The 18,872-nt window shown below is 39.2% G+C and overlaps 1 protein-coding gene across 1 annotated transcript; it reads right to left on the bottom strand.

The window, feature by feature from the left end:
- Positions 1-2,155: 2,155 nt before the first annotated feature.
- lrrc29 (leucine rich repeat containing 29) lies at positions 2,156-15,206 on the bottom strand. The gene is made up of 11 exons (XM_042496863.1): positions 14,869-15,206; positions 11,568-11,669; positions 11,263-11,397; positions 9,794-9,973; positions 7,497-7,802; positions 7,054-7,270; positions 6,031-6,188; positions 5,731-5,946; positions 5,408-5,620; positions 5,089-5,306; positions 2,156-4,325 (listed from the first exon to the last, which is right to left on the bottom strand). The coding sequence occupies exons 1-11, from the start codon at positions 14,920-14,922 to the stop codon at positions 4,148-4,150; spliced, it is 1,977 nt and encodes a 658-aa protein (XP_042352797.1). The 5' UTR covers positions 14,923-15,206; the 3' UTR covers positions 2,156-4,147.
- Positions 15,207-18,872: the final 3,666 nt, after the last annotated feature.

The raw sequence follows: 18,872 nt of genomic DNA, 5'->3' as shown, positions 1-18,872 counted from the left end.
GGCATAAAGACCAAAAACCTTATAATTTAGCATGTCAAAAAATTCCCAAAAAGGCAATAGTACAGTATGTCAAATTTTGACTTTTCCTAAAAATGGTTGAAAATGACATATAACAGCTTGTGGAGAAGTGTCATAGCATACAAAATGGGAATAAAGGCAAAAAAAGGCCAAAAACCTCATATTTTAGCATGTCAAAAAAATGGCCAAGAAGGTAATAGTATAGTATGTCGAAAACGGTCAAATTTTGACTGTTCCTAAAAAATGCCTGAAAAGTCATATAATAGCTTGTAGAGACACGCCATAGTACACAAAGTTGGAATAAAGCCCAAAAAAGGCCCAAACCCTCATAATTTAGCATGTCAAAAAATGGCCAAGAAGGCAATAGTATAGTATGTTGAAAAAGTCAAATTTTGACTACTTCTAAGAATGGCTGAAAACGACATATAATAGCTTGTAGAGATGCTCAATAGTTCACAAAGTAGGAATAAAGGACAAAAAAAGCTAAATACCTCATAATTTAGCATGTCAAAAAATGGTGATGTGATATGTCATATGATGTTTTTTTTTTTACGTTTATTGGATATTCTATAGTATGACACATCTTGTGGTCATGTGGTTGTCATATGTGGTTTTCAGCTGTTTTTTTGGTCATGTCACATTTTGACATTTTTCCATACAATAACATGACGTTTTTGGTCTTTTTTTCAACATGCTATATTATATTTTGCACCTTAGCGTTAGTCCCTACAAAGTGACTAATCTCTAGACATGACTGGTCCACCACAGAGAACCCCCAGGATGAGAAGCACCTGCTATTGTTTTGGCTCCTGCTATCAAATCATCTCTGAGGAAGGTTGCAGGTATGGTTTCCCCACTCTCACACCTAATCTCTGCAGGAGCTGCAGCCTTGTCTCAGCTCTACTTATCAAGCCCAAAAAGACTACAGAAGTTAGAAGGCCACAGCTAACCTCTGAAGCCACAAGAAGAACAGAACTGAGATAACACCGAACTATTATTTCTGTACGGATACTAGGACTGGCCAGCCTCCTCCTGGATCCTTGGAGCACAGCAGTGACTGAACCAGAACCTCTTTTACCCACTCCTGGATTGGCAAGTAACATCTGGGCATAGCATTAGGACATAAGTACAGGCTGAGCAAGACTGTATATTTTGTCTTTCATCACATGGTGTGTACCATGTATTGATGTAATACTACTGATTGAGTTGTTGTGATCCCTTTGCTATTAGGTTTATTAGTTGTTTTGGATTTAGTTTGTTCATGCCAGACAGGATCTTGCCCGAAGAACAAGGGGGTTGCCTCAATGTAGCTGCAAATCGTTACAAAGAGGTCTCTGGTTGTTGTTTGTGCATATGCACCAAACAGCAGTTCAGGATACCCAGCCCATCAAAACTAAAATGACAATAAATGTAAATAAATTAGCCTGTGCGATCAAACTCTTTAACAGCTGTATTAATTTATTTGCATGCATTAAAATTAGTGAGGCTAGACACTACTCTAGACAATTTCTTGCTCTCAGGTTTAAGACTGCATTGTATCTGTAAATAAAAAAAGTTAGTGGCTCGTCAAACAGTTCAAACAATAGACTGTACATAAAGATGGACAACATGACAGCTCCCCTCAAGTGTCACATTTCAATCTCAATTGCCCCCTGGTGTCTGGCTGCAGTATAGGATATAAAACTCGCCCCTCCATGTTAGTGAATGAGTGAATAGTGAATGAGACCAAACTAAAATCTCAAAGTACACACCATATAAATTCTTCCCAAAGATAGTTTCTGTCACTAAAGGTAGTTCTCATCACCCCGATCAAGTCAAGTGATTGCTTTTAATGATATTTTGATGATTGGTTTTAATGAGTTATTCAATTTGGTGGGAACTCCCCCACCATAGATTTCGCTACTATGCAAACTCCAGCTTCAAATGACTTCACCAGCATTAGATACCGTATATGTGATATTTTAGCAGTCTGTTGTTCAAATTGGCTCGGCAGAAAGACAATTCGTAATGGGGTGGCCAAGCAGATTTCAGCTGTGGCCAGTGCCACCCCAGGCCACTCCCTAGACATGCCCCTGAGCAGTAGAGTTTGCATTTGCTGGAGTGCAACTAGGATGTGTAAATGTGTGTGTGTGTGAAATAAGAGGAGTGTGTGTGGTGAGATCTGACCTGTCCGTCAAAATGGACTTATTCCTGCAATACCGATTTATAACTATCTTTAAAAGGATCTTGAATGAAGTTTAACACTAGTCTTGTCTACAATTCTAGACAAAGGCATTTATTTTAATATGATGGTGGCAACATGCTCAGTACTCACCAAGGGCTCAGCAGTGACACTCAAAGCAGCTACACAACAACTGAAACACGTCTGCAGTATACAGTTTGAGTGATTTCTCCCATTTCTGGCACAAGGTTACTTCACTGTTCGTTGCGGTGCATTCCTTACACACAACTCTGTGATGATCTCTACTTTAAATCACATGCTTGTGGTGACTTAACATGAATAAACAGTTTGATTTGTACTGCGAGAAAACAAGCATTGTGTGTTTTGCTATTAGCAGTTGGTTTATTTGTAAAATCTTTGATCCTTGACTTAAGGTCTTTACAGTGTATCATTCTATCTCTGTCATAGTGCAGCATACAGTGTTACAGCAGTACAAAATTATTCAACAGTGAACATACAATATAAAGAGATATTATTTCTATAATTAGGCCATAGTGGTAGGCCAAGACAACAGACAAAAAGATAGTCCTTCAGATGGATTTAAGTTGGTTCAACACTAAAGTTTGTAATGTTATGGTAAGCTTGTCCAGTAATAACAGCAGCTGTAACAGCAAATGCACAGTAAAAAAAATGATGTGGCATTTTTTTCTGTGGCAAATAACTCCCAGTCAATAAATTCCTTCAAATTTGAGACTCAATATGGCTACATGTTAATCACATCTGATAACGCTTAACGGAACCCTTAAATAATTAAAACTGTGGCAATAAATGGAGGCAGGCACACTGCTGACCTTCTTCTGAAGAGACAATGCTAAATAAAAACCTTACTGTCATTTACCTTTGCCTGAAGAATGACAGCCTTTACTTTGGTCTAAACATTGAAGTTGAGGAAATTATGAGGACCACTATTTCCATTTCCATTTCACAATCAGCTGAACTTCGGCAACACAGAGCGTCATTGTAAGAAAAAATATTTTTCCTGTTTTGTTAAAAAAATAAATTTTCAAAAAATTAAAAGCACTGCCATCAAAAATACACAGAGCATTTCACAATTACACAATTAAATCATACCTTCTTTTACTGCTCAAAACACAACAGAAATGTACTCGTTAACCAGCATCAAAAAAGTAAAATGTAAGAAAAGTAAGTCCGATTCATCTTTCAATTTTGGTTGAATTAGTACAAAATTAATAAATATATATTTGCATTATTATATATTGTATCAATGTACATTCAATCTAAAAAAAATCTTATGGGTAGCATTTTAATTTTGTTTTTCTGCTAATCTTTAGCGATGTCAATATTATCTGAGATACCTTTTAGTGTAGGTAAAAGCAGCTTGTAACAGTTAATATATTGGATGAAATCTGCCCCCTAACAACAAATATACAAGACAACAATCCACATTCTCAATGTAATAAAATACTGTGAGAATATGTTCTTCTTACTGCGGCAGCTGTGAGTCAGTTTTCGGGTTTCTTTTGGTTTTAACAAGATAATTGAACACAACCCTCTGTGATGATGCACCACATAAACGAGCATAAACACCACATCTACGCTTAATCATTGTTGAATGTGGTTAGTGGTTTTCAGTCAGATAAAGTTTTGTCTACCCTGTTTGGATTTTTGAATCCAAGCATGAAAAAACATGAAATGTTCACTGTACAGGCAGAAATATTTCCACATTAGTTTCAAACAATGGTACCTGTCTCACACTGAAGTGACTTAACAAAATCACTTACAGTGTGATGTATAGGTAGAAGGTTTTACAGTAGCTCCCACTGTTCAACATGTCCCTCAGTTCTTGTGCAAATTGCTGAAATGTGCAAAAGCTCAACTCTTGGAAAAGGCTTTCAATCAGCGGGTTTTTGTTATTTAAAAGGACCAACAGTCATCCAGGACATTCAGTCAGTCAGTCAGAGTGTTAAGAGTAAGATCAGCCCCACCTATGAACTTGTAGTTGACATTTTCCAAGAAGGGCAGCTTCGACTGAAGGAGGTCCACCGCTGTTACAGAGATGTTTTTGCACCTTGAGATGTCGAGTGTTTGCAGACGTTTACAGTGCTGCACCAGGAGGAACAAGGACCTGTGGGATTCAAATGTCAAATGATCATGGGCCATATTCATAAAGTTTCCTAGTACCAAGAGTAGCTCCTTATGACACATTTCTGAGAAAATTCTTAAAATTAAGAGAGCTTGCCCTTAAGGTGAAAAACTGTTAGGAGTAGAGAAGAGGATTTTAAGAGGTCTAAGAGTTTCTTAATTAGAGGAAAAAAAAGACAGAGCGCTCAAAGAAATATTCTTCAAATGCTGAATGACAGTGAGTTAATGAAAGCTTTAGATTAGATGGTGCAGGGATAATGTTTGTGGTCGATCTTATTAGAGATGCGCTCACATCTCCACCCAACAATTAACGCCAGAAATAAAGTGATGATATTCGCAACTGAGAAAAAAGCCACACTGCAGCAGAGTGATCACACAAACAGTACTTTCAAAGTATCATATTGTGACGCAGTTCATTTCATTTCCACTGAGTGTTCACACCCCGCAGGCTCACAAGAGGGCGTGTCTGTGACAGCCTATCACATCTGTTAAAAGAATGTGTCATACCCAGCACAAAGATCAACCACACCTCCTCACTAAGATAAAGGTTTTTGTCCCTTCCTTGCTCAGAGTTGCTCTAAGAAATTTCCTAAATCACTCCTAAGATAGGACTCTTTACTAAAACGTTTTATGCTATGTAAGGAGCTCTATAAGTATTCTCTGAATGTCTGTAAATACCACCCCAGAAATTCAGCCTTCAATTTGGAGCTATGGATACAGTAGATGTGGGGTTTTATGCCACTCACCTGTCAGTGATGTTATTACAACAGGAGAGGTAAAGATGCTGCAGCCTGTGCAGGTACGGTGCAGCCTGTGCCACTCCACGGTCACTAATACCCGGGCACTGGCTGAGTGCCAGGCTAGTGAGGCTGCGGCAGTGCCAGCCTACCGACGCCAAGCTGGCGTCAGTGATCTCCGGCAGCATGGAGAGAGACAGACGCCGAAGGTCTGGGTAATGCACCACCTGAGGAGAGGAAAGGCAGTGTAAACTCCTGATTTCTTATTTAAAAAAAATATACATATTCTGCATTTCTGCTGCACACTGAAACATTTGCCTCGCATCACCTGTGTGATGCTGCTGTCAGTGAGTTTGGAGCAGGCGGAGAGGTCCAGCTCCTGCAGCCTGTTAAGAGCTAAAAGTGAAGCTCCAGCCTGCTGTCTGAACTGCTGCAGGTCATTCTGCGTCACCAGCTTGGGTCGCTCGTCAAACGGCAAACGAGGAGGCTTGAAGAAGCCCATGTTGCCAAAGGTGCGGGTGAACTTGGGACCTTTGTCTCCCTGTTGAGATGAATACATTAATATAACAGCTATGACACTTTTACTACTTCACTGCTTAAAATACAGGTACTGGAAATGTTTCTGACACCCTTCACGTCAGTCGTTCTCACCGTCTCCTCGTCAGGCTCACATCTGGTTGTTTCCACCATCCCCAGCAGACCCCAGTCTGTGACTTCTTTACACCAGGCGAGCCGCAGAACCACCAGCTTCTGCAGGTATGTGGCTATAGCGCGCACAGACAGGTCAGTCACATTGACACACGACGTCAGGTCGAGCTCACGGAGCGTATCCCCAAGAAGCTGGGTGAGAGAGAAAACTGCAAGATCCTGAAGAGAGAGGAAGGAAAAGATGGTTTTTTTTTTTCCACACAGACACGTGAACACACACACTGTACAAACACACTGACTGACCCTGATGTAGGTGCAGCTCTTGAGGCTGAGTGTCTCCAGCTGCGCTCTGGTAACACCAGATCCCGTCAAGCCATTTACTATTTCTGTGCCGCTGACGTGCAGACACTCAGACAGATCCAGACTCTTCAGGGTCGACACAGACAGAAGGTCAGCGAGGCCTGTGAATGACACAAAATCATCACGTTGTATAACACTATATAAAACATACCTTCTAGCTTCTAGCGTGGCGAAAAATTTTGTACTTTTGTGGTTTCGCAAACGGGCGTTGCAAAAGGGCACCAAAGCGCCCCTTACGAGTAGTCCCAATGGCTAGGTAGTTTCACCTACAATGACAATATTCTGTACTATTATGTATCATGCCCAGACACACAAAAAAACTTAAGACCCACCCCCCAAACTCAACAAGAAGTCGGCCATTTTGGAATTTTGTGCTAATTTTTGGCAGTTTCAGGCCTCATACTTTTGCCTCTTGTCCTACAGGATTAATCTGATCGACTTCAGAATTGGTGTGTCCATTTTCAACCCTTTGGTGATGAAAAGTTATTAAAGGTTTGCGCAAAACTTCTACGGTTTTCCCATTCGGGACGTTGATTTTTGATGTTCTGCAAGAAAAAAGGACATTGTTGAAACTTTGGTGTACATTGTCCAATCTGCCTGGCAACAGGAAGAAAGCGCAGACAGACAATTATCATTGGACTTACACGATATTTACATGATATTTACACGGTTTGGTCTACAATTGATGTACACCAAGATGACTTTGGAATATGTGTCCCCTTTGCTGCCACCTAGTGGCCGCTGGAAGTATTACACCATGTGAAATAGCTCACTCCAGGATCCAAACTCTCTGCGTACATTATCCGACTTTCACAGAAATGAAGGACCGCTTTAGCTGGAGTCCCTCCGGTACCCCGACATACGTGGGGCGCGCGAGGGCCCTTTCATTGCTGCTTGCAGCTTTAATTACAAATTAATCTTCAAGTTTTCAAGATACACACAAAAACAAAAATATACAACGTGCACCTTTTTCAGTGATCCTCCAGTCGCGGGACAGGGAGAGGTGTGTCAGTGACTTCAGGGAATGTGCTATGGCCTCCACAGACCTGCTGGTCAGCTCAGTGCAGGCACTGATGTCCAGTTTCTGGAGGCTCGACTGGTGTTTCACCAGAGCCTCCACTGAGTAGTCGGTCAGCTCCTTACAGCCATGCAGAGACAGTTCCTCTAAAACCAAACCCTGAACCTGGAACAGAAGGGATATCAAGCCGAAATTCTTTATCTGCAAAGCAGCTAAAAGACAGATTCTACATCATGAATAAAATCTGAACCAGTATAAAAGCAGCCCATAGTCTCTCTATAAACCAGCAAAGAGAGACTGAGACATGACTTGAGCAGTTGAATTTGTGCAGAATCATTTCTGGCAGCTCAACCAATGCAGAAGCTGCTGCAGGGACTAAAGGCATCCGGACCTGTGCAATAGTGCGTAGTGACTCAGGAGTGATTGAGGTTCTGCTGAGGTCCAGAGCTATGAGGGTGGATTTCTGCTCTGTTAACAACCTCCGCAAGTTCCTCAGTGACAGCAGTGCAGACGAATCCTTAACGGCTCCCACTGGGCACCCTCGATATGGGTCGAACTCGAAGGCAATATGGCAGCCAGCCAGCGAGAGGCGGCGTAGGCGAGGGGTGCAGCCGGTGAGCCGATTGAAGGTGAGGTCGGAGAGGTAACGAAGGTCAGACAGGTCCAGCTCCTCCAGACCGGACAGAGCCGACCTGACCTGGAACAAGAAGATGGAGTCCCTGAAATATGGAGCAAACTACAATTCCCAAAACAATAAAACTGTGCCATAAACACAATGACCATAAAAATTTACTGTGTGGAATTAGTACAAAAGGTTACATTTATCTGCTGTAATAATGAGGGGAGTGCCCACCAGAAGGAGAAAAAGGATCTAATATTGCTCTACAAAGACAAGAGAGCATTATCAACAGGAGAAGTTGAGTAAAAAAGGGTTTCAATTTGGTGAGCAAAATGCATAACAGATAAAAAGACTAAATCGCCTTTATTTTATGCCTTTCAAGGCTGACTATATTTCATTAAAAACAAAAACAATGTAAAAAAAATACCAAGTATGAAGAAGCAGTTACTGCCCTCTGCTAGGGCTTTTTAATGATTTAAAAAGTATATATTATCATTAATATCAAATGCCTGTCTGTCCATCAACAGTTAATACTACAAAAACAATGCAACTGATTCCTTTCTAATTTAACAGACTTATATATTTGATTGTAAAGCTAAAAAAAAAATGAATTGCATGAATTCCACTGGTAGAAAACTAACATGTTACTTACTGTTTCTCTGCTAAGCTATTGTTAGCAATAGAAGTTTAGCTGGGGGGATTCTTCATGATAAAATTTAGCTTTTACCTCATTTAATTTTGTGGAATAACAAACGTACTAAGATGTTAGTACTAAGTTTTCATATAGATATATATTTTTACACCTGGGAGGAAATACCTCACAAACTAGTTTCCACTTGATATAGCATTCTTACAGTAGGTACCTTTTTTAAGCAAATATGACAAGAAGTGTTTTTTTAATAACTGTTACTATATCCTGAAAGTAGTACATGAGGCGTAACGCATAACGTTTGAGAAAAAAAATATGCTCCTCTGGCCGCTCATAGTCCTCCATTTGCAATCATGAAAACAACCAATAAGAACGGAGGAGTCTCTAATGCAGCTGTCAATCATGTCAATCGCTGCTCTTAAAGTGCAGTCGGCCTGTAAAACTGGGCTTGGCTTATCAAATGTAAATCAAGATTCTGTCACTGCATTGCCTATTTCTAACCTCAATGTTTTCAGAAACATATTTTAGTTTACTGTTTAGCTGTAAAATGAAAAAGTCGCTCTGGCTGGTGGGCGGTGATTCGTTGGACTGATTTTTTTGCCAGGTGACAGTCTTTCCCATTTAACAGCTAAACATGTTTCTGTATATGAATACGTTTGTGAAAACATTTGCGGTAAAAGATGGGCAATGCAGTAGCATCATTTGATTTACGTTCTATCAGCGTTGTGTTTGACAGTTTGACTGCAGTTCAAAAGCAGGAACTGACATGACTGACAGCCGCTCTCTCTGAAAACGGCCTGTGATTGGCTCAAGTCTCCCATCACAGGCTATACTTTCTAAAACTTGAAAACAGAGCCAAGCGGTGGTGCAGAAGTTAAGTGTTCTGTCCAACCACTTGAGTTACAATCTGTTCAAAGTTTATTTGGGGAATTTTGCATATGGTGCCAAATTTAAACTGCCTGCACAAGCTTTAAGCTTATAGTTGCTGTCTGTCTGTTACAGAGAGTGTAGTCAGTTTACCAACAACTGCAATTTTTCACAGTTTTCACAGATAATTTTGCATTTGTATGGTATCTGTATTTCTGATGTGGCAAAACAGGTGCCAAAAATCTGATACCAGTCTTAGCTCAGTTTTGACCAAATATGTAGTTACTCTGTTTTGACTTTGTGTTGCAGAGTACATCTACACAATATTTTGCATTTGCAGTGTTTCATTGGCCAAAATGGCTTTGGCCAAGATGTATAGTTAATATTTCCTCTTAATTCATTTCCAGTGTCCAAACATGAAATACCAAAAGATAAATACAAAAGAGGAACAGACTTTCAGGGTGGTCAAGACATGGTTGCAGGACAGTCAGCTCAGGCCTGAAACAATGGCGAACCTCAGCCCACCATCCAGCAGTTACACAATCTATAATACCTGCTGCCTGTGCTCCTCCCTGGAGAGGAAAGCCCCGGACATGAAGAGGCTGTCCAGGCCCCTGAGGTCCAGCCTGCGGAGCGAGGTCAGCCGAGGGAGGAGGGCCAGCAAAGAGGCCTCTGTTATACTGCTACCAGGCAGGGCCAAGCCCTCCAACTTAGGGCCCAAGCACAGACCCACCTGGAGAAGGAGAAAGACATCAAGAAATAGGGACTATCAGGCATGAGGAGACATAGCGAGGAAAGAAAAAGACAGGCTGGAGTAAAGCTAATACGGAGACGATAAAGAGCTCATGGTGGCAAGAAGAAAGAGTGAGTGGGAATGTGGTTTCGTTCACTTTCTGCTGTTTCTATGTCATACAAAATTTGAGTTGGACAGTGTGTGATGTTTATTACGTCAGCACATTTCCTGGAAAAAAAAAAACATAAAACAATAAGCAAACAAAAACTCCCAACAATTGAAACACTGATAGATTAGACTACTTCCTTTTTTTCTGGCAACAGATGAGGTTTTACAACCTGACAGTTGACAAAACCTCTAACAGGAAATTCCATACTTGCATGAAAATACACACACTCACACACACACACACCCACACACCCACACACACACACACACACACACACACACACACACACACACACACACACACACACACACACACACACACACACGATAAGATTTAATGAGGTGAATTTTACGGTAACTTCTGCAGCTGCTCTGAACTTTGGACCTCAACCTATTTATGACTGTAATATATCCTGGTCAGTTTGACGGTAAGTTAAAATGATAAGAGCGACACAATGCTAATGCAAATACTCAAGACAATCTACATAATTCTTGTTTTTTTTTTAAAGCCTCTCGCTCCTGGCTGACACTACAATGTTAGCCCTTCAGCAGGAGAGATGTTTTTTACTGCCAGATGGCAATGTGTTTCTGAGTTAAATAAAATCAACTCAACATAGGTTTGCTCAGATTTTTTAAAAAGGCTTTCACATGCCCTCGAGTTGGGGGAATTCTCTGGACCCAACAACAAGGCATGTGATCATATGATGTAAAAACACTACGCTTATTAAAACTTCTAGGTCTTCACATAACAGCAGCACCATCATCTGCTCAGCAAAACCTACTGTTGTACAGAGAGACCTACTTAAACACAGACAACCACAAATGCTCTGCAATTCTGTATTTAATCATCCATATTAGCTTCAAATTTGTCTTGTTTGGCCTCTTTGTACCATAATGAGAGATCTATTTTGGGTCTATGGGGGAGCTTCGGGTGTTGATGAAATGAATTATGGTTCATGTTAACTTATTTTTAAGACACTCAATACCAATACAGTCGATACCAATCTTCTTAGTTTATTTTCAGCTATCACAAGAACTGAGAATCTCAATTTATGTCAGACAGCAACTCTCTGTGCCCACGCCAACACAAGTGTTTTTTTTTTCGTAATACCATACCGCACCTCCAGAAGCAGTGACCTGGACATACTGAAGCCATCGAGCTGGCTAATAATCAGACTGCAGCATGACTTTCTGCCCAGACCCCTGATCAGCTCCAGGGACGAGGCTGAGGCCGGGAAGCTGAAGGTGACATTCTTCTGCACAAAGACAACAGACAGAGAGGTAGTTTGAGATTTACGGGGCCCGAAGCACAAATACTCATGCAGATCCTTCCATAGTTTCCTTTCAATCAGTCAGCACTGTGTCTAAAAGTTTTGGAGTATTTATTGTGCAAATCTATTTTGCAGTTTGCTCTGAAACAAATTACCTGAAAGTGCAGGTCCTGACTGGCATAGTACCAGCTGCGGCAGACCAGAGAGGCTTCCTTCCTGTCTGAGGCGTGGAGAAAGCTCAGGATGTAGACGATGATCTGCAGCGAGGGATAGCAGTACAGCATTAAGGTACAGTGTGATCCATGAAGAGAAGAATCCACCCCCCGGGGAAACGTGACAGAATTTTTTTAATGCAAATGACAGCATGCTGTATAACTGATATTATTCATGTGTGATACCGTTAGCCCCCATAGTCACATTTTCATTGTAGAGAGACCATTTCTTTAAAACAAACTGTATAAAATGACTTATTGTGACCTACAGAATAATCACAGCCTCATGAAGGTGTACAGCCACAAACTAAAAACCTCAGGCATTCAGACGCTGTGTGGCTTTCCCATGTATACTGACAATATGGACGTTTATCAGCAATCTCTCGCCATCCAAAAATGCAATTTTTACAGAAATCTTATGAAGTTTTTGATACCAAATCACAGCATGGATTTTTCTACTGTGTTCCTCAAGGTCTTGGTGTCTTTATGTTGTATTTTGGAGAGGTTTTTTTTTTTTTTTACAACTCTCATCAATTCCCGAGTGGTCAAAAATGCTTTAATTTAGCACCACAACTGTAACAAATGGTATCAAAACCGAAATTCCCGCAATGACTTATGACACATAATTGAGCATGAGCATTGCTGTCATATACTTTAATCAAAATGTACATATTTTACAGATCTGTGTTTAGAAGAGGGTGAAAAACAGTGCTGAGCTGCATCCTAAATTAATCTTAAAGTTCCCAGCTTTCAGATGATGACATTTTGGTGATTTATGCAAGTCCTTGTTCACAATTTTTCAAGACGTGCATAATAACATACACACACACACACACACACACACACACACATATATATATATACCCTTTTATTTTTAATATTTACTTAAAACATTGCATGGCTGCTAAGTTTTATAAAAACAAAAACAGAATAAAACCACAGAAAGAAAAAAAGAGAACCGAGATCAAGATTCAATCAACATTCTGAAACATTTCATACAAAACATTAATCATACCATAGTTTTATTAATTAATTTGATCACAACCACTCCAAAAGTTGACCCCTCAGGTACACATCTGCTCTTTATGTTTGTCCTTACCCGTTTTTTTGGTTTTTGTTTTGTTTTGTTTTTAAAACACACCTGTTCCCCTAAGTCAGGGGTGGGCAACCTGTGGCTTTGGAGCCACATGTGGCTCTTTAGCCCCTCGCTAGTGGCTTCCAGTGGCTTTGACACAAAAAATAAAGAAAAAAAAAAAGAAATCATGGAAACAAATTATTTTTCACATTTCAATTTATTTTTCTTTTTTCTGTTCTAGGTCTAAATAAATGCTTACATTTTCCACTTTTAGAAAACCCACTGAATAATTAAATTAAACTTAACTAAACTTTGTGTCATACGTCGATGGCCTGGCACCTTTTCTTCTAAATTTTGCCAAACCTTAATGACGGTGGATTGCCTCGAGTTTCCCTTGCTTGGCTAATTCTGTATTACAAATCCAAATGTCTCAGAGGAATATAGAGAATTTAACAGTGTGTAAAAAGCTTTGTTTGCTTTTACAAATAACTCTAGAAAGTTGCAGTACCAAATTATAATGAATATCCCACTGTAGAGTAGCCACATGGCTGTAAAACATATTAATAAATACTTATTTAGACAAATAATGTTGATAGACTTACTTAAACTTAATAGGCTGTGGTATGTTAACTATAAAGCTAAAATATGTTTTAAAGGGTTTTTAAATTATTTTTGGTCAAAATTGCTCTTTTGATTGTAAAGGTTGCTGACCCCTGCCCTAAGTGCATACTTGCTTTCTCTAATTTCAAACAGCCTCTGATTACAAGTTGGAAGCAAATTATTTTTTACTTTGTACATTATTTGTGCAATCTTGAAATCAACTTCAATCAATTTTAAAGCATGAGAAGTTAATAAACAAAGCATTGTTTGGTTCATAATAGCTTGATCTATTCACAATTCTAATAGGTCTTCTCCGTAGCATGAAAACTGGATATGTTCTGGTTTTGTAAGTGTTTCTCCGTACCTCCACACAGTAAGTTAAGCATGAAACTATGGGAGCACAATGCACAATACTATTTTTTTTAAAATGTTCTTTATGTTTGATTTCCAATATAATTTATAATTAATTATTATGCCCCAAAATGTATTTTCTTACACTCGCTTTATTTCAGCATCATTTAACATAATGTCTACTGGTTTATTAATTTGCCATTTCCAAACACCATAAACTTTGTTTTACTTAAATTCAGTGATAACTTGTTCATATCAAGCCATTCCTTTAAAGACTTGTGTTTCCCTCTCTACTTAATTCACTGTGTGAACTAGTGTATACCACTTCTATGTGACAGAGACTGTTTTGTCAAGTTCTTAGCACATGCATGTGTACATAAGCCAGTGAGCGTTAAACATGTTTTAAGAATGCGCAGCAGAGGAGAGGTTAGAGGCCAAAAATGGTGAATTAAAAAGCAATAATCATATATAAAAAATTAAATCATACAAATGGATTGCATAATTAATCAAAGTTTCAAGACCATGAAGTAAAAATAACAAAAAATTGATGGAAATGTACAAATTCCAAAAAATGTTTGTATTTACATGTTGAGATGCATTATGAATGGATCAATAAAGTCTTAAGAGTCTTTCTAAGATTTTTTTTTTTTTTGGTGTGTGTGTGTGTGTCTGTGTATTGATCAGTGATACTCAACTTATGGCGCGTAGGGCAAATCTGGCCCCTGACAGGGTGCTGGGTGGCCTGGCCTCCCAACCATTTTTCATAATAAAAATAAAGTGATTCACACTGAGAGTTGTTTTCGAATTTTTATTATAGATAAGGTGCCATAGTGGCACAATAGAGCTTTTTTTAAAAAAATCAAAATACTGTAATTGCCAGTGACGGATCACCTGCACCCCACGGCAGGGGACCCCAATGTCCCAAAATTCTAGAAATTTCCTAAAATCCTTGAATCATCCTAAAAACCTAGAGATGCCATAAAATAAAATAAAAATGTTCTAAAATGCTATAAACGTGTATGGCGCTGCTTTGACTGACCCCTGGCCTCCTGTTAATTTGCAAAAGTGGGCCCAAACAAAGCAGGTTGAGGATGTAGATGTTGCACGCCCTCATTCACCAGAAGAGGACTGTCTCTCCTGACAATTCTCATATTTTCTGTAAACAACAAAAAGCGAGTTGTAGCTCTTTTTTTTCCCTTTACCAAAATATTAACTCACCTCCAGAGGCAGCTCGGGTGTTTCTACAATGTCCTCCCCATTGCAGTTTTCCATCTTAGCCTGTCCTTCGCTGTTGTGAAGAACTCCAGGTCATCAAAAGTGACTCAGCTCGCTCCTCACTTGCCCAGCTAGCTCCTTACTAGCTAGCTGCTGCATAAGTTGTAGCGTTAAATGAAATAACCTTAGCGTTTCAGCTAATAGCTTCTAAGTTCTAGGAAGCCGTTGACTAGTATCATCCTTATCCGATAATCGATCGATAAAATTAACAGTTTCAGCTCAATGGAAGCCGGTGAGGGGCTGTGTTGCCTGCATTCATCTCTCACTAAGCCACTTTACACTGAAACGTTACCGCAGGCTGTACTTTCAACTCATGCATCAGCTGACCAGAGCGAAAACACTGACGTCAGAGGAGGAGCGGAGCATTGTGGGAAATGCGGTTTTCTTACCTGGAGCGCAAGGAGCGCTTTTCTTCAACCACAACGTTAGTCTTGACCTATTTATATTAAAAATGTATTTCACCGGTTACTGGAATTTCCATTGAGGTTGAAACCGATTCTGGTAAGTTTGTCATTTGAGTCAGTTCAAGCGAAAATAGCCGGCTTGATTTCTTTTTTCTTTTTTTTTTTTAACATGGGAAGAAGGCAAAGAGCAATTTAACAAAAAACTGGCCAACAAAATGAACAAGAAATTAGAAATAAAATTAGCACAAAAAAGATAGACATGACAATAACCTTAAGAAAGTATGGAAATTCAAACGGAAATAAAGCAGTTGACTACAGATAATTTTCAGTCATTTTCCTGTCACCTGTAACTTTTTTTTGACAATTTTTCAGACATTTCTTGTCAAGTTGTTCATTGTTCTAATGTTTTCAAATACAATCTAACTAATCTCCTCAGACTCCAGAGGTTTCAATGCTTGTGAAAGGTGTCTGAATGCAGCGCAACAAAACTGATGTTGATCCAGGTTCTAGAGGATTAAAGATAAGGCAGCTTTGAAAATCAATTCCTAGCAATAGCCTACACGAACTAAAATGAAATAAACCTATTAAAAAAAGGCCTTGTCTCTGTAGCACTTGAGCCATTTTGACAAACAGTTGGAGCTTATTTTGGCGCTCTAGCTAAACAACTACTTAACTACTAGTTTATCCAAGTAATATTATGCAACAACTTCTGTAAACATTTGTTAATAAGTAGCAATAATCACCTGATTTATTTTAGTCTAGTTTTAAAAATTCTGCAATGAATGCAATGGCCGGGCATGCCTTCACAGCAGTACGGATGAGAGAAAAATGGGGCTGAGTGGTGGAGGGGTGGAGGAGTCTGGTGGGCTGTCTCACAGGAGACACAATGACAAAAGTTGTTTGCAGTTTCAGTAGTTAACTACACACAAAATGGCAAAAAGTAATCATCTCTTGAAGTGATATGCACAAATAAATAAGTAAAACTACCAGCAAGCTACTGCAAAATGAAGTTAAATTACTAGGTTAGTTACATGTAGCCTATTTCACTACTGACAACACCAGTAATGGAGGTATGACAAGTGACTTTTGGTACCTGTACCTGAAAATTGTAAAGCCCTCTGAGACAGACTTGTGATTGTAAGTGGACAAAAAAAGGGCTCGACTCAATCAACTTACAAATTGTAACTTTTGTGTGGCAGAGTAGAGACCAAACATCTTTTCCAGTGTAGGTTCAAATAGCCTGCAGCAGAATGAAGACAGTAACCACATCATATCTTCAATCCGCTTCCTGTTTACAGTTGGGTTTTGCTGCTTTGGTTTGTGGTTTAACGTACATTTGCAGTTTATAATGTAGTGGCTCAAGATTTTTGGCCATAAAAACAGTCACTTCATTGCATGTCAGACACAAAACTCAGGACAAAATCTGCTGAAACTGGTCATTTATTCCAAAAAAAAAAAACAGAGGTCCATTATTGACAACTTTTAGATTTAAGGGCATTATTACAGACGTGCACTAACGCACACAAACACACACACACACACACACACACACACACACACACACACACACACAGAGTCATACATACACAACCGTAAAGGAGAAACATTGATAATCCTTTCTACAGATTGTCTGGCAGTATGGTCAGCTGGTTTTATGGGCCTATCTTCAGAGGCTGTATCAATAATCAAACCATTGATACAAACACAATCAATCTTACATCATCACAAGTGCTAAACACATTTACAGCACACATGAAACATCTAGCATCATCAGATAGTATGTACAGTACATGTCATGACACTTTGGAGCACTACAGCAATTTTACATTAACAGTTAAGTGTGATTCATCTCTATTAAAAAAAACAACAACAAAAAAACAAATATATTTACATAATTGTACAACAAAACCAAAAGAAAACATGAACAAAAAAATGTTAATTGTAGTTATAAATTATGTAAAGCAAAGGTTTTACATGTATAGATGCCTATATTTTTAAGTTAGTGATTAGTGACATTTTTATCGCTTTGAGATGACATACAATATGTATTAGCTGGTAAAATACAACGTTGAGGTAATAAGAGGCTAGATGATGTTTGAGCTCGCAATGCTTAAAGCTATGATGTTCTGACACACTGAAAATCTATATAAAATGACATGGGATGACTTTACTTTGACCTTTCAACATTATTTGTAATACATATGTTATGATGGAAGTGTAGATCATTACGTTGTTAAAACCTTAAAGGGACAGTTTGGGTTTCCAGAGGTGGGGTTGTATGAGAGATCCATAGTCAGTGTGTTACATACAGCAGATATCAGTCAGGATGCCTCCAGTTTGGGTAAGCAGGCTGAAGTCCGACAAGCTATGTTCTGCTGTGAACATGGCAGCAACAAAATGTATTTTAGTAACCTAAAAAAAGGTATGCTATATTGAGAGGATTTTCACTGCTTGACCTTTCTGTCAGAAAGCTCATTTCAGTGGGTTAACGGCTTCAATTATTTATCTATGCTCTCATCAAAGCTGCCAAACTCCATTGACAAAAACAGTAATTTTAGCTTGTTAAACACAGTAGCTGCTGGTCTAGCACTGCCTCGAGCAGTTAGTTTGTGTTATTGTGTGACTTTGGTGAATCCAAGCAAACAATTAAAATACCATAGTCTTTTTTTTGGTGAGACTTTCTTTTAGGTGGCTAAAATATGTTTTGTTCCTGACCCATCCGCAGCACTACATTACTTAGCTCCCATGTCGGACTCAAGCCTGCTTCTCCAAATTGGGGGCATGGCGATTGAAATCTACTGTATGAGATGAAATGTCTATGATAAGTACCTTATACAAACCCACGTCATAAAACCTGAATTATCCCTTTAAATAAAGCTTTACTAGGTCTGTGCTGTCATTCAAACCAACTTGTTCAAACATCAGCAGTGCAAGCTACTCACATCAACACAACACAAAGGTAAATATCAAAACATATAAGGCAAATTGTTATTTCGAGTTTACAAAAGAATCTGTAAACAGTCAGCAGACAACAACAGCAAAAACAAGACAAGAAGTTCAGTTCTACAGAAACAACTGATCTAAGCTCACGTTACGGATTAACTGATGTAAACCACAGCTCAGCCTACAACTGCTGACGTTATGTCAAAGACGTCTGACACAAAGTGACAAAATATAGTGGGCTATAATGTACAAAATGGGTAAGTTTGTCATAGATCAGAGTGGAATACAGTACTAGCTCGATATTTTTGCAATGAAACTGTCCCACAAAACTCCCACAAAGAAATCAGGCTTACATCAAGACATCACAACTGTTTGTACTCTCCCTTCATTCCACAATTCTGTCACTTTAAAACAGATATACTTCACTTTGTTTGTAACTATACTTTCTCTTAAAAGCCAACGTTTCTTCAATCCCGTTTGATCACTCCAATGCCCCCTCACCTCTGACTGTCATCCAGTTCTCACTTCATTATCTCCTGCTTCCCTTGTCCTTTAAAGTATTATCACAACTTCCTTTTCTTCTCGTTCCCTTCAGCCTCA

The sequence above is a fragment of the Plectropomus leopardus genome, chromosome 11 (genome assembly GCF_008729295.1).
Source record: "Plectropomus leopardus isolate mb chromosome 11, YSFRI_Pleo_2.0, whole genome shotgun sequence".
In the NCBI taxonomy this organism is placed as follows: domain Eukaryota; kingdom Metazoa; phylum Chordata; class Actinopteri; order Perciformes; family Serranidae; genus Plectropomus; species Plectropomus leopardus.
This window is presented reverse-complemented; position numbering and strand designations above follow the sequence as displayed.

Bases quoted from the DNA above. Each gene is read 5' to 3' on its own strand.
- lrrc29 (XM_042496863.1), bottom strand. From the start codon at position 14,922: ATGGAAAACTGCAATGGGGAGGACATTGTAGAAACACCCGAGCTGCCT. The intron at 11,398-11,567 runs GTAATTTGTTTC...GTCTTTGTGCAG, and splicing joins GTCAGGACCTGCACTTTCAG to AAGAATGTCACCTTCAGCTT. The intron at 9,974-11,262 runs GTGCGGTATGGT...CTCCTTCTCCAG, and splicing joins CCAGGTCACTGCTTCTGGAG to GTGGGTCTGTGCTTGGGCCC.